The 14,763-nt window shown below is 45.2% G+C and overlaps 1 protein-coding gene across 1 annotated transcript; it reads right to left on the reverse strand.

The window, feature by feature from the left end:
• Positions 1-3,822: 3,822 nt before the first annotated feature.
• kif28 (kinesin family member 28) lies at positions 3,823-13,618 on the reverse strand. Its single transcript, XM_041854412.1, has 21 exons — positions 13,544-13,618; positions 13,146-13,337; positions 12,761-12,964; positions 12,485-12,520; positions 12,243-12,362; positions 11,453-11,560; positions 10,856-11,010; positions 10,564-10,675; positions 10,045-10,112; positions 9,713-9,855; positions 9,432-9,553; positions 9,253-9,343; positions 9,091-9,151; positions 8,722-8,845; positions 8,191-8,335; positions 7,543-7,661; positions 6,772-6,879; positions 5,047-5,268; positions 4,885-4,955; positions 4,351-4,485; positions 3,823-3,997 (listed from the first exon to the last, which is right to left on the reverse strand). The coding sequence occupies exons 1-21, from the start codon at positions 13,616-13,618 to the stop codon at positions 3,823-3,825; spliced, it is 2,586 nt and encodes an 861-aa protein (XP_041710346.1).
• Between the last annotated feature and the right edge of the window lie 1,145 nt (positions 13,619-14,763).

Consider the following 14,763-nt stretch of genomic DNA (forward strand, 5'->3'; position numbering starts at 1 on the left):
TCTAATCAATTATATCACGGCAACAGTAGTTCAGTGTTCTAATCTAGACGCCTGATCTGCCAATAAATGTCCAATCATGCTAAAGTCGTGCTTCAAATGTCCCCGCCCGTTTTGGGGCGATTTCAGTCAGGTTGAAAATCGCCCAGAAGTCTCTCATAGCCTCTAATGTAAAATATTTTTTTTTCAAATATCTGAGCTTTCAATACAATCTCTATGGGTTTCTGAGGGCTTGCACTTACGCTTTCGTCATACGTAACGTAACGATGAACGTAACTAAGAAACTACTCTTTCACCCTGAAGGCGGCAAGGCAGTAACGGACATGCACCATCTTTCAGAAAAGATTAAGAAACATGAGCTGTCAAAGACCCACATGGATAGCTGTTTGAGATTGTCTGCTTTTGGGAGAGTGAATATTGCCACTCAACTGGATGAGGGATACAGGCTAGCTGTCCGCCGCCACAACGATGAGGTTAGCAACAGCAGAGTCGTGAACACTGTCTACGAGAATCGAGACGACCTCATAGAATGTTTTGAAGCCATCCGGACGGGTTCATTGGGTTCATTTGACCAGCACACCTTGAGAGAGGCAGCTGGCTACGTGAGGATACTACATGATGAAGATTTAATTTTTTTCCTGCGGCTTTTTCACAAAATCATGCCCCACGTCGACATTCTGTACCAGAAGCTACAGAAGAAGGACATCGATGCTGTGTTTATCAAACGTGCCCTCGACAGCTTCACAAGCAAGTGCAGGCCATAAGGTAAGATTAAACAATATCAAAAAATGTGGTAAAAGCTCTTGTTGATCCTGCAATCTGAACAAATACCAAGATGCTGTATTTTCAGCTGATATTTCATTTGTTTATGGAAATGCATATTGTTTATGCAGTGTTGAGGAATGTGAAAGAACACCCTTGATTATTTTTACTGTGATAACTTATTTTGCTTTTGTAAGCCAACACTTTTGAGATCAGTCAATAAATGCTTCTGGTATTGACTTATATGCTGCCCCTGTCTTCATGTTGTTGCTGGACATATCTTTTTAAAAATGTGTGTAGGTCACCTAAATCATCAGAAAAATTGCCCCCCCTGAGAATTTTTTCAGGAGCCGCCACTGCCCCCAAGACATGCTAACCTCTCACTATTACAATAACAGGGGAGAGGTTAGCATTTTGGGGGGTGTATGATATTTGTGTGTCTATAACTTTCTCACTTATCATTATTCACTTATCATTAAAGGATTATCCGTAATCGTGGTAACATCCACATTCATGTAGAAGTGTTTAGAAACATATTCTATTTTTCTTTACAATAATGACAATAAAAGTGACTCCAAAATGACACAATACATTATTTACCATTCACTTCTATTGGGCACAAAATCATCTGAAACACAACCAAAGCAAACAGCTAATGCATCCAAAAAATGTGTAGAGTCATCATTCAAAATAACCCCAATAGATGATGTCTTGAGCACACTTGGATAAGTTCTAATACTGTACAGTAAGGTATCAAAGTGCTAACCTAGCACTTTTCACGTACAACATTTATTAAAATACAACATGTAACATAAACATGTGCCAATAGAGTCACAACATATTCTATATGACATGATAATCACCTCTATGATAATGTGATTGATGCTTCAACAATTCAATCATTTTGACTGTATATAGCAATTGAGTAAAATATGAATGACTTTATTTTTGGTAAATTATTATCATGATTTTTTCCATTTTAATTTTGTATCAATAAAGATATTTCTAATTATTACATTGAAATTGATTGATTGTCTGTATTCATTTCAATTGTTTTCAAAACTGAAATAAAGAACCTCTCAGATGTTGATCAGGGCACGTATCCTAAAAGCATCTCAGAGTAGGAGTACTGACCTAGGACCAGCTTCCCCCTTTAGATCATAATTATATAGACGGGGGACCTGATTCTAGATCAGCACTCCTACTCTGAGACGCTTTATGAATACGGGCCCAGAATTGTCACAGTTGATCTCTGCAGTGAAACACCTGTATTTCTAGTAATACAACAAAGTCAAGATGAAATGGAGTGTAAACACACAAACACTATTTACACCACATTAGTGTTGTTAGCATTAGCGTTTAATATATAATCCCAACTTGTTGACGATAAAACAAGGCAGGATGGAAAACCTAACTGACCCTGTCCTACTTGGCACTTGTGTAAATCTGAAGGGATTGAAAAGATGAAAGCAATATGTTGAAACTCCCACCTAGCCAATCATCCAGCAAGGTGGAAGTACAGCATGTTTTTACCTATCAAATCCTTTCATATCTACATGAAGTGCCCTGGCCCTAGAGGTTGTGGCCAGGGGTCAATTTGGGATTGGGCATTACATTAGTTTGATTAAGTGGATGGGGGAGTTACAGTTTTCCGTTCAGGACTAGACGAGAATGGGAATCAGGACCAGATTCCTGAGCGTTCCCGTTTGCGTCGTACAATGGCTGCCACATCCTGTTTGAGAGAGGAGACGCTCTGCTCCAGCAGCTCTGAGAAATCACGCAGCAGACCACCCTGCTCATCCACAAACAGCCTGAGACCCAAGAGATCTGACTCCTCCTGGAACACACACACACACACACACACACACACACACACACACACACACACAGAAACACACACATACACACACACAAACCTTAGATCAGTCAGTCAATAAGTAGGCAGGTAGATTGATTGATTGATTGATTGATACATACACTAGGCCTGTGCCTGCGCAGGCGCTGCAGTTGAACCCTGACAGAGGTCATGCTGTGGTAGAAGACCTTCAGGGCGCGGGCGAACTCTGCATCACAGCTGGGCCTCAGACTGCTGCCTTGCCTCTCTGACCGACCACGACCACACTCTGCTCCTACACAGAGGAGGGGAGAGAGTGAGTGGTGTGTGTGTGTGTGTTTGTTTGTGAGAGAGAGAGTGAGAGAGAGAACTTGACAGTTCAGTTGTTTAGTGTGTGTGTGCTTGCTTGCGCGTGTGTGTGTGTGTCTGTCTGACCGGTCCTAGTTGTATTGAGCTGATCCCTCAGTGTGTTGTTCTCTGTCTTCAGTGCAGCGTTAGTGTTCCTCAGTTCCTCCACATCCTGCTGTAGGGCCCTCAGAGAGCAGCTCAGCTCTGAGCCAGGGTCCACGGTCTGCAACACACACACACACATTATAGTGGATACACATACTATTTAACCCTTTGAGGTCTCATGTAAATCTATAAGCCTGTCCTACAAATATGACAAATTCAAAATCTCTGAGTCTAGTACAGATGTCTGATGTAGACTCACAGTAGCTGTGTCAGGTGGTCCAGCCTGGTCGATGATGAAGCATCCCTCTGGAGTCATCCTCACTCCCTCCAAAGACGACACCAGGTCTCTACATCCCTCTGGACAGGAAAGTATCAAGCGTTACCCCGGTGTACATGCATGTGTAGCAGATGGGGATCTGTGAAACTCACTCCTCAGCCTGAAGTATCTCCACTTGCGCTGCGGAATAGCTAGCTTTTCGGTGGCGTGACTGGGTAAGACGCTTCAGGAGGGCAGAGGTCCTGCGTTCAATCCTCGGTATGAGCCGAATCAGGAGGAAGGGGTACTCGCTAAGCAAGCAGCATGACGTCCTTTACACATGCATACAGTATGAATACAGTACGAGTTCCAAGCAGGCAAGTCCCAGGCTTACCCTTACTATCCTGGGCCCAGGTTTGTAGGCGAGTCCCAGGCTTACCCTTACTGGGCCCAGGTTTGTAAGCAAGTCCCAGGTTTACTGTTACTATCCTGGGCACAGGTTTGTAGGCGAGTCCCACGCTTACTTACCCTGTAGGCCCCAGAGCTCCAGCACCAGGGCGCTGGTCTGCAGGTGTTCCAGCAGGCCCTGGGAGGTGTGCAGAGAGGTGAAGTGGACCCGCTGGTCCAGCAGGGGGTTGACATTGTGCCACACGGCCGGAGTGTAGAGGGGCTGGGCACTGTCGAACATCCTGAACCTGGCAGGGGAAACGTGACGTCAGTCAGCCCCATAGAGATAGAGTGAGCAGAACACTGGCTGGAGACGTTTTGATTGGTTGGTCATAATGGCATTAGAGGAGGGCAGGTCTGTGAACTTCAGATCGTGGGGTGGGGGTGGGAGGCTCCAGCCGTATAGGCCAATGTACTCCTCACCTGATCTGCAGCCCTCCTCCCTGATCACCCCACTCACTGGTCTCCTTTACTACTTAATTCATTTAATTTTCATTTAACCTTCATTTATCTAGGCAAGTCAATTAAGAACCAATACTTATAAATACTAAAGAACAAATACTACCCCCAAACCTCTAGCCCACACCTTTAGCCCACTCACCCTATCTGAACTCCCCTGTTCCTGGCCTGTTTGACCCAGCGCAGGCCACAGCACTGATCCAGGACCAGCTGGAAGTCCAGCCGTCTCCCCAGTAGCTCAGAGGGGTCGATCAGGATGTCATCTTCCCCCAGAGTCCTGGACACAGGAGGGCCAGGGGCCGTATGTATCAAACCTCTCAGAGTGCTGTTTTAGGATCAGTTTTGCCTTTTAGATCACAATGAATAACATTACATGGACAGGGACCTGATCCTGGATCAGCACTCTGAGATGTTTGACACATATGGCCACTGGCTACATAAAGTATCTAACACCCCTGATTCAAATAGCCAACCATTCATGTTCTTCTTCATGTTATTCTAAACTGCAATTATTTAAATCTGGGTTGTGTTCAGTAGGGCACACCGTAGCAAAATAAAAATGAAGATCTGTGTTCTAATTGGACAAGTTCAGTTTCAAAACGTTTTCTCCGTCCGTACTGAACACAACCCGGTAAAGTGTCTGCCTCCCATTCTTCTGTAATGTAATGTTACCCACAGTCCTGTGGGGCTGCATGGGAGAAGCTGGGCCTGCAGTATAGCCTCCTCAGTGCCCTCTGACCCCAATACCTGGAAACACAGAGAAGGATGAGATAGAACAACACACACACACACACACACACACACACACACACACACAGTCAACCCAGCAGCACAGTACCTCCAGCTGTTCCTCCAGTGCAATACGGAAAGCCAGAGACTGCAGCCAGAGGTGGGCGCTGCCCAGGAGCAGGGGCTCCAGCGGATCCCAAAAAGGGTCTCTGTCTCTGGGCATGGGCGCCCTGGCCGCCCCCTCTCTCTTCTGCTCCATATGGTGCTGCTGATACAGCTCCTCCATCAGGAACTTACGGTTCACAAACTTGGCCTTGGACCAGAGCCACACCTGTGGGGAGAGGACAACACACTCACCTGAGTTACACACACACCTGACACTGAACTCAGCAGTATGAAGCGATACATACAGTGCATTCGGAAAGTATTCAGACCTCTTCCCTTTTTCCACATTTTGTTTCATTGCAGCCTTATTCTAAAATTGCTTAAATAAAAAATGTTGCTCCAGAGTGCTCAGGACCTCAGACTGAGGTGAAGGTTCACCTTCCAACAGGACAACGACCCTAAGCACACAGCCAAGACAATGCAGGAGTGGCTTCGGGACAAGTCTCTGAATGTCCTTGAGTGCCCCAGCCAGTGCCCGGACTTGAACCTGATCGAACATCTCTGGTGAGACCTGAAAATAGCTGTGTAGCAACGCTCCCCATCCAACCTGACAGAGCTTGAGAGGATCTGCAGAGAAGAATGGGAGAAACTCCCCAAATACAGGTGTGCCAAGCTTGTAGAATCATACCCAAGAAGACTCGAGGCTGTAATTGCTGCCAAAGGTGCATCAACAAAGTACTGAGTAAAGGGTCTGAATACTTATGGAAATGTGATATTTCAGTTTTTTTTAAATATAAATTTTTGATCTGTTTTTGCTTTGTCATTATGGTGTATTGTGTGTAGATTGATGAGGGGGGAAAAACAATTTAATCCATTTTAGAATAAGGCTGTAACATTATGTGGAAAAGGTTAAGGGGTATGAATACTTTCCAATTGCACTGTACATCAGTGACAGTTACAAAATCCCTTGACCAAAATAACATTATCTTTCCCAAAACTAATTCAGCGACTTATTCAGAGAGCCTTCGTGAATAAATAAGTATGTTGTATGTTGTTTAAGTTTTTTGAGATCCTTGGAGTTCCTTGTTTTTGACTGTAGTCTCCCAAGACTATTGAGTTAAAGTTCAATTAAAAGTTTAACATTTATATTTTCACTTTCAAATTTGACAATCTTTGCTAAGGACATTTGTTTCCTTGTATCAGTCTGACTATAAACAATATTGTCATGCACATTTGAAAAAGATATGAGACTGTGTCTCTAAGCCAGTCCAGGAGTGACTGACAGCACCAACAGACAGTATGAATCTCAAAAGTGAATTCCAGAGGCAGGAGTATAGCACACTAGACCTTACTCTGCACTTGGTAGACATACACACACACACACATTTCTAAAAACCTGTTTTGGCTTTGTCACTATGGGGTATTGTGTGTAGATTGATGAGGAAAAAATACCATTTAATCCATTTTAGAATAAGGCTGTAACATAACAAAATGTGGAAAAAGTCAAGGGGTCTGAATACTTTCCGAAGGCACTGTATCCTACATACACTATATTCACAGATTATAATCAAATATGGCTTTGGAAGAAAACCACAAGTGGATCTTGCAGTAATTTAGGGCTTGATAGTGTTCACAGCTAAATGGGTTAAATTATGTTCCATGTAGAGATATTAGAGTCATCTAGTATGACAATATTCAGGAGGCATGATTGACAGCGTGGTCTCCCCACCTGTTTGTTTTCCAGTGATGTCACTCTGACAGTGATGTCCTTCTCCAAGTCATGACCTTTAGAGTCTGATAACGCCAAGTTCTTAATCTCCAGCTTAAACTCCACCCCCTGGACACATAATTAGATTACATCATTCATGTAATGGTATTGCGTTACCCAGATTACATCCAGTAGTCAATACTAACTGAAATCCAGGGCATAACACTACGAAACTTAGAAATTTAGTCAAAATACCATTAAATGTAATTTTTCTCACAAACACAAGGGACTTTGGTTTTAGGGATGTTGAGAATGATGGGGACGTAATGATCATTATGGTTTTAGGGGAGGTTATGATCTAATGATGTAAATCTCAGGATGAAATTGCCGCATTAACATGTAAATCATGCCTGATGGGGAAATCTAAAACAGAATGTAGGTTAAACCCATCAAGATTAAAGTGATATTTCAATATTTGGTCCATTTATCTACTTCCCCAGAGTCAGATGAACTCATGGATACCATTTTTATGTCTCTGCATCCAGTATGAAGGAAGTTAGAGGTAGTTTCACGAGCCAATACTAACTAGCGTTAGCACAATGACTGGACGTCTTTGGTTTTTACTAGCATGCTTAGCACCATAGACTTGGTAACTGCGCTAGTTAGCAATTGCGCTAACGCTAGTTAGCAACTTCCTTCAAACTGCACGCAGAGATATAAAAATGGTATCCACAAGTTAATCTGACTCTGAATAAGTAGATGAAATCCTGAAATATCCCTTTAAAGGGATACCTTGTGTAGCTCCTGGCTCATCTGGTTGGCCTCAGCCACCATGGGCATCAGTTTGATGTAGTCATAGAACACAGCCAGGAGACTAGGGTCAGTCTGACTGGGGACTGCACTGGAGTCACCTACAGGGGGAGACAGAGGAGATACACACCTCATCAACTTCTCTGTGTGAGACACTACATTTTTACATTCACATTTTAAAGTAATTTAGCAGACGCTCTTATCCAGAGCGACTTACAGGAGCAATTAGGGTTAAGTGCCTTGCTCAAGGGCACATCGACAGATTTTTCACCTAGTCGGCTTGGGGATTAGAACCAGCGACCTTTTGGTTACTGGCACAACGCTCTAAACCACTAAGCTACCTGCCACCCCACACTAATACCTGTAGGTAGTCTCTTTCCCTCTCGCACACAGTAGCTCTCTCTCTAGGAGACTGATACTTCTCCCCCCGTATCTCTCTGCCACTCTCTTACACACGCTTTTGCTCTCTAAAACAGATTCTCTCTCTTTTTACCTGTGTCACATACATGCACACCCACACACACACTCCCTCCCTCTCTCTCTTTCTCTCTCTCTCACTCTGTCTCTCTCATCCTCTCTCTCTCTCCCTCCCTCCATCTTCGTCTCTCCTACCCTGTGTCTGCTCCTCACACAGTGAGTGGAGGTGAATGCCCTCAGCGGCTGCCAGTTCAGACTGGAAGTAGTCGTAGTCGTAGCGACTCCAGTCGTCCCCGCCCCTCTCAGACGGGTAGCCAATGAACAGGTAGGTGCTGTTAGAACCCAGGATGAGTCGGTCCTAGAGGCGAGGGGGCAGAGGACGGGTTGATATGAGGGTAGGAGTCAAGGACTAAAACCATTGTCCACTTCCGAGGGCATAGTGCATAGGATAGGGGCAGTGGGGGTCATCACAATCTGGTCATGCTAGAGAGGATGGGAGACTAACTATGGTGATTATTATTAGCCATTAATGTTATTTTAACCCCTAACCTTTACCCTTACCCCTAACCCTTATCACTGACCTTAAGCCCATATGAAGAACTCATGCTCATGTTCTTGCTCATCAGTTTTGACCATGTTGCGACTTTATGTCTGAACTACGCTGAAATAAAGCCACTGTCCTATAGTTCCACAGAGGGGCCTGTTTCAAAATGGCCGCAATAGTTTGTTTCCATGGAGACGCACCAGGTGCTGCAGCTCGGTCTTCTGGGAGATGGGTGTTCCGTTGACAATGACCTTTGACCCGGCCAGTGGGGTCAGGTACACCCTTCGCTGGACGTTAATGAACACAGCATGACGCTCCTGGATCCTGAGGTGGTGAAAGGATTTATTAGAGACCTTCTTTATTTTCTTTTTTTTAAACTATTTATAAAATGTATGTACCAATCCCAGAATGCCCCCTTTATTGATGTCATAAATGAAACAAACAAAGCAGCACCTGTCTGAAACGCAGTCTGCATTTATTCAGGTTTTGTACTTGATAAAAAAAAAGTGTGATGAATTCAAAGCCAATTTGCACATTTTCAAAATCCTATTTTTTTGTGTCATACTCACCCTAGGCCCCTGACTGAGATAGACCTGGGTGAAGAGTCAGAGAGCCCTATATCCCACTCACCTATAAAACACACATATACACACAATTCCCAAGGTCTTGATTGAGTGTGTGTATGGTAATTTGATCGTAGAGCTGTAGTCTGGGGCAGAGGAGACACTCACCCTCCTGGATGAAGAGCTTGACCACCCCTGACAGCTGAGTATCCTCGTTGATGTTCAGGATGTACGGATGCATCTGCATCATCCTCCGCTCCTGAGAGAGAGAGAGAGAGAGAGAGAGAGAGAGAGGGAGGGAGTGAGGAAGGGGGAGATATGAGGGGCGTGCGTGTGTGCATGCGTACCTGTGTGATAGTAGCGTACTGCTGCTCCCAGTCCTTCAAGGCCTCCTGTAGATGTTGTTCCCAGAGTGTCTGGATGGCTCTGATCTGCAGCTCGTTATGGGTCAACAGCCGACGCAGTTCCTCTGGACACAGCAACAGCAACATAAATACAGCTACATATTAGTATACTAACATTGTTGCCCACTTCCTCTTCCCTCTACCCTCACTCCTCCTGCTATCCCTCCAAGTCCCTACTATGCTGCCCTCGACATCTCTCCCCCCTATCTCCATCTCCAGCCTACTGGTTTCGTCCTCTGCCCTGCGTCCCTCCTGTCCCAGACGGCTGAGTCTCTGCAGCAACCTGGCGTTCTCCGCCTTCAGCTCCTTCACCAGGCGCTCTGTGGGACTCTCGTTCACCACCGCACGGTTCTGGATACGCTTCGCCCTGGAGGGGGGACCAGAGGAGTAGAAAGCGGTGGGTTACGTGGGTAGTAAGGGGGAGAGGGGGTGAGGGGGAGGTGAGCGAGATGTGGATGTGGGAGAGAGGTGAGGGAGAGACACATAACCCATTGAATCATCAGATAACCAAAGTTGGACAGCTTCTAACAAAGAAGGAATGCTGGGCCTACTGTACCTTTCAGCATAGCGCAGGGTTGAGATAGACTCTTCATAGCAGATATCAGCCGGACTCAGAGCTGCAATCTGAGCATTCTGGGATTTAGTTATGACAGGCAGGGCTTATGGTAAGAGAGTTCAAGACCAACTCACTTTTTGTGAGTTTACCCACCATAATATTACCACATTTTTGCCAAAACTGTGGGATAAAAAAAAATAGCTAATCATATGATATTAATCAAATCTTTATATTTTATTAGAGGTGCATGGTACACTCTTAGAAAAAAAGGGTTCCAAATGGGTTCTTCGACTGTCCCCATAGGAGAACCATTTTTGATTCCAGGTAGAACCCAAAAGGGGTTTTACCTGTAACCAAAAGGGGTTTACCTGAACCCAAAAGGGGTTTAACCTGTAACCAAAAGGGTTCTACTTGGAACCAATAAGGGTTCTCCAAAGGGCTATCCTATGGGGACAGCTGAAGAACCCGTTTAGGTTCTAGATAGCACCTTTTTTTCTAAGAGATTAGACAAAGGGTTACCATGACAGTACGGCTGTTCCCCCCCAGGGCAGACTGCAGCAGCTTGGTGAGGACAGAGTCTCTGTATGGGATATGGACTACTTTCTTCCCTACCGCTACATCAGCCAGGGCACTGCAGAGAGAGGAGGAGGAAGAAGGAGAGGAGGGGAGAGAAGAGGAAGAAGAGAGTATCAAGTAGGAATACAAAAAGCAGAGCTGGCGAAAATATAATCGGACAGAAAAAATATGAATATAGAAAGGGCCGCTGAGTTTTTGGTGACATGTTGGTGTGGAGGGCAGATCTCTCCCAGACCTGATGACGTTGCCCAGGGTGGTGAGGCTGAGGTTGATGGCTGTGCCCTCTTTGAGCCGGTCGGCCTCGGAGCCTGACACCCGCTGTCTCTCGCTGCCAGCCAGGTCCACCAGGTTGATGTTAGACTGCTTGGTGATGCTCTCCTTAGAGAATATCTGCAGGGGGACAGGAGAGGGTCAGAGATACAATAAGAACACCAAGGGCCATATCTAACACCCAAATCAACCCCTTTCGCCCCTACCCCCCTTGCCACCTGTGTACATCTGAAACACAGGAGGTTGGTGGCACCTTAATTTGGGAGGATGGGCTCGTTGTAATGGCTAGAGCGGAATGAGTGGAATGATGCCATTCCATTTGCTCTGTTCCAGACATTATTATGAGCTGTCCTCCCGTCAGCAGCCTCCACTGATATGAAAGGATTGGACAGATGTACACATGATGTATATTTAGCATATCTGATTCAGCTAGTTAAGGTCTTGTTGAGAAGCTAATAAGTAGAATCAGGTGTGTTAAATTAGGGTTGGACTGAAAACCCACAGGACGAGGAAGAGGGTTGGGCAGCCCTGGATTAGGGGTTGACTGGGAAATGTGACTCACCTGTTTGAGCTGGAAGATGATGAGCATGTGTGAGCGGCTGCTGTTGGCGTTCATGTGTGTGGTGGCCGTGGTGCGTATCCTCGTCCCCTGCTCCATCAGCTGCTCCACCTACCAAATATATAGGAATAAATCAACTAGCTTTTTTGAGGGGAAAATTTTAATTTTTATTGATACATTTACAGTGAGCTCCAAAAGTATTGGGACAGTGACATTGAAATGATACAATGACTATGAGGTTAAAGTGACTGTCAGCTTTAAGTTGAGGGTATTCTCATCCATATCGGGTGAACCGTTAAATTACAGCACTTTTTGTACCTAGTCCCCTATTTTACAGGACCAAAGGTTTTGGGACAAATTCACTTATGTGTATTAAAGTAGTAAAAAGTTAAGTATTTGGTCCCATATTCATAGCATGCAATGACTACATCAAGCTTGTGACTCTACAAATTTGTTGGATGCATTTGCTGTTTGTTTTGGTTGTAGTTCAGATCATTTTGTGCCCAATAGAAATGAATGGTAAATCATGTATTGTGTCTTTTTGGATTCACTTTTATTGTAAATAAGAATAGAATATGTTTCTAAACACTTCTACATTAATGTGAACGCTACCATGATTACGGATAATCCTGAATGAATCGTGAATAATGATGAGTGAAAAAGTTACAGACGCAGAAATATCATACCCCCAAGACATGCTATCCTCTCACCATTACAATAACAGGAGAGGTTAGCTTTTATAGGCGGGGTATGATATTTGTGCGTCTGTAACTTTCTTACTGAACTGTTGCACCTGTGGGGCGCTGTCACAGGGGACCCTGCGAAGCCCCTCCACATAGAAGCCTCTCTGCTGCTCCTCTCGGACACGCAGTCCCCCCGGAGACCGAGACCCCCGTGACAACAGGTCAACCACCTGGAGGGGGAGGGGGGCAGGGGCTTGGGGTCAAAAACTGGACAGGTCAACTGTGAACTGTACTGTATATGTCAAATACTCCGAGTTTTCAACAGGCATGACAGAGACATGCCCAGACTTACCTGTTCATTGTAGATTTCCAACATGCTGAAAAAGACCTTGGGGAACAGAGGAGCCCATTGAAAATTATTAAAATCGAACATTATTTCTGGCTGTGATATTTGCTTCTGTCTTCTTGTTTTGTTTTTGTAATTATCCTGTGTTGTGGTTGTCTATTGGTGCAGTATGTCTATATGTACTGTATGCTGTCCATTTTTTATGATTATTTGGAAAGATATGTTATTTTATTCAAAAAATATATATATACATTACAGAAGTCACATTTCAGACCTACACACCTGGCACTGTCGGCTATCCTGGTTGGCCCTGATGGCCTGAAACAGTCTGTCACAGAGGGTGGGCACCAGGCCCTTGTTGGGTCCGTACCCGACCATGGAGTAGCTCTTCCCTGATCCAGTCTGCCCGTAGGCTAGCAGGGTGGCGTTATAACCTTGAAGGGCATTCTCCAGAATCCCCTCCCCCAGGTCCTGGAACACACTACCCTGAGGGGACAGACAGTGTTACTGCCCTGAGGGAGACAGACAGAGTTACTGCCCTGAGGGTGAATAGACAGAGTTACTGCCCTGCCCTCCTCAGAGTATCATCCTCCGGGCTCCTCAGGTAGGTACAGGCAAGAGAAGACTCTTCTCCTCCTCTCCCCCTCTCCACCTCCGCCCTCCTCACCTGGTCAGCGTATCGTCCTCCGGGCTCCTCAGGTACATACAGGCCAGAGCGGTCTCTGGTGAAGCCGCTGTGGGACCAGTAGGCGTAGTCAAAGCAGAAGGAGCGTGGGCTCTGGCTGTTACGAGGGTCCTGGATGGTGATGGTGCTGGAGGCCATTGAGATTATGCAGTGGCTGCCCGCGTCCCTCTCTCTCTGGGGACGGGAGAGACGGGGGAGGGGACACACCAGTGCAGCAGGTATAGTATTGGTGGAGGACCACATAGTACACAAAACACAGTGCAGATTGGCATAATAGCATGACATAATCTGATGATGGATCATGTCCTTGAAAAATTAGTAGGAGAGAAATGCTAAACCCAACAACAACTAAAAACATCCCAGATCTGTCCACAACTGACCTTGTTGAAGGGTCTGACGCGTACGGCCACTTTGACACAGTCCTTCCCCGGCATCTCTGCTCCTTTAGCCCTCATGATCCTCCCTGCTTCTGTAAGGGAAAGGCTGGGTGACACCCTTCACCCACTGACAGCAGCACCAGGGATGCATCTCAATAGTCTAGAGCAGCTTCCTTGTCCTTGTCTTCTCTCCTCCATCTGCACTGATGTTTAGGCTAAGAACCAGACAGGTGAAATAGATGTCCTGAAAGACATCATCCATGTTGCTTTCATCAAGTCTGTATTTTCAGATGAAGGAGCGGAGACGGGGAGAGGAGACCACTTCAGACTATTGAGATGCAGTGCAGGGGAGTAGCTAAGTAACCTGAGTAGCCAGGTGATCACTTTCACTCTGCATCTCCCTTTATGAATTATACACAGACCCAGTGCCTTTTATAAAGGACATCTACACACAGCCTTTTATGAAGGCCACAGACACACAGCCTTTTATAAAGGCCACAGACACACAGCCTTTTATAAAGGAAGATTACAGACACACACACAGAAACCTTTATAAAGGAAGATTACAAACGCACACAGTTGACTTTTGTCATCATATGAGCCAATATTAACGCTCCCCCACCCCCTCATCAGTGGAGGCTGCTGAGGGGAGGACGGCTCATAATAATGTCTGGAACGGAGTTAATGGAATGGCATCAAACACATTGAAACCATGTGTTTGATGTATTTGATACCATTCCATCGATTCCTCTCCAGCCATTACCATGAGCCCGTTCTCCCCAATTAAGGTGCCACCAACTTCCTGTGCCCCTCATAGTAGCCATCAGTCCTATACTGCCATGGCATAATTCTATTACACAAAGCATCTCAGAAAAGGTCCTAGGAATCCTGTTCAAACCTGTTTTAACCTCTTAAGGATCAGACCTTTCTTTTCAATTTCTGCCTAAAATGACATACCCAAATCTAACTGCCTCAGGACCTGAAGCAAGGATATGCATATTCTTGGTACTATTTGAAAGGAAACACTTTGAAGTTTGTGGAAATTAATGTAGGAGAACATAACACAATAGATCTGGTAAAAGATAAAACAAACAAAAAAAAACATACGTGTTCTGTTTTTATGTTTGTTGCATCATGTTTGACATGAAAACGAAAAGCCATACATTCAGATAGGAAGCTGTAGGTAATTTAGATGTTGTCTACCAGAGGAAAACAGTGTATGT

This window comes from Coregonus clupeaformis, chromosome 29, assembly GCF_020615455.1.
Source record: "Coregonus clupeaformis isolate EN_2021a chromosome 29, ASM2061545v1, whole genome shotgun sequence".
Taxonomy (NCBI): domain Eukaryota; kingdom Metazoa; phylum Chordata; class Actinopteri; order Salmoniformes; family Salmonidae; genus Coregonus; species Coregonus clupeaformis.

What these genes read in the sequence shown, in the direction of transcription:
- kif28 (XM_041854412.1), bottom strand. Translation starts at nt 13,618, where the DNA reads ATGAGGGCTAAAGGAGCAGAGATGCCGGGGAAGGACTGTGTCAAAGTG. An exon ending in GAGGACGATACGCTGACCAG is followed by an intron (nt 12,965 to 13,145) that starts GTGAGGAGGGCG and finishes CTGTCCCCTCAG; the next exon opens with GGTAGTGTGTTCCAGGACCT. An exon ending in TGGAAATCTACAATGAACAG is followed by an intron (nt 12,363 to 12,484) that starts GTAAGTCTGGGC and finishes CTCCCCCTCCAG; the next exon opens with GTGGTTGACCTGTTGTCACG.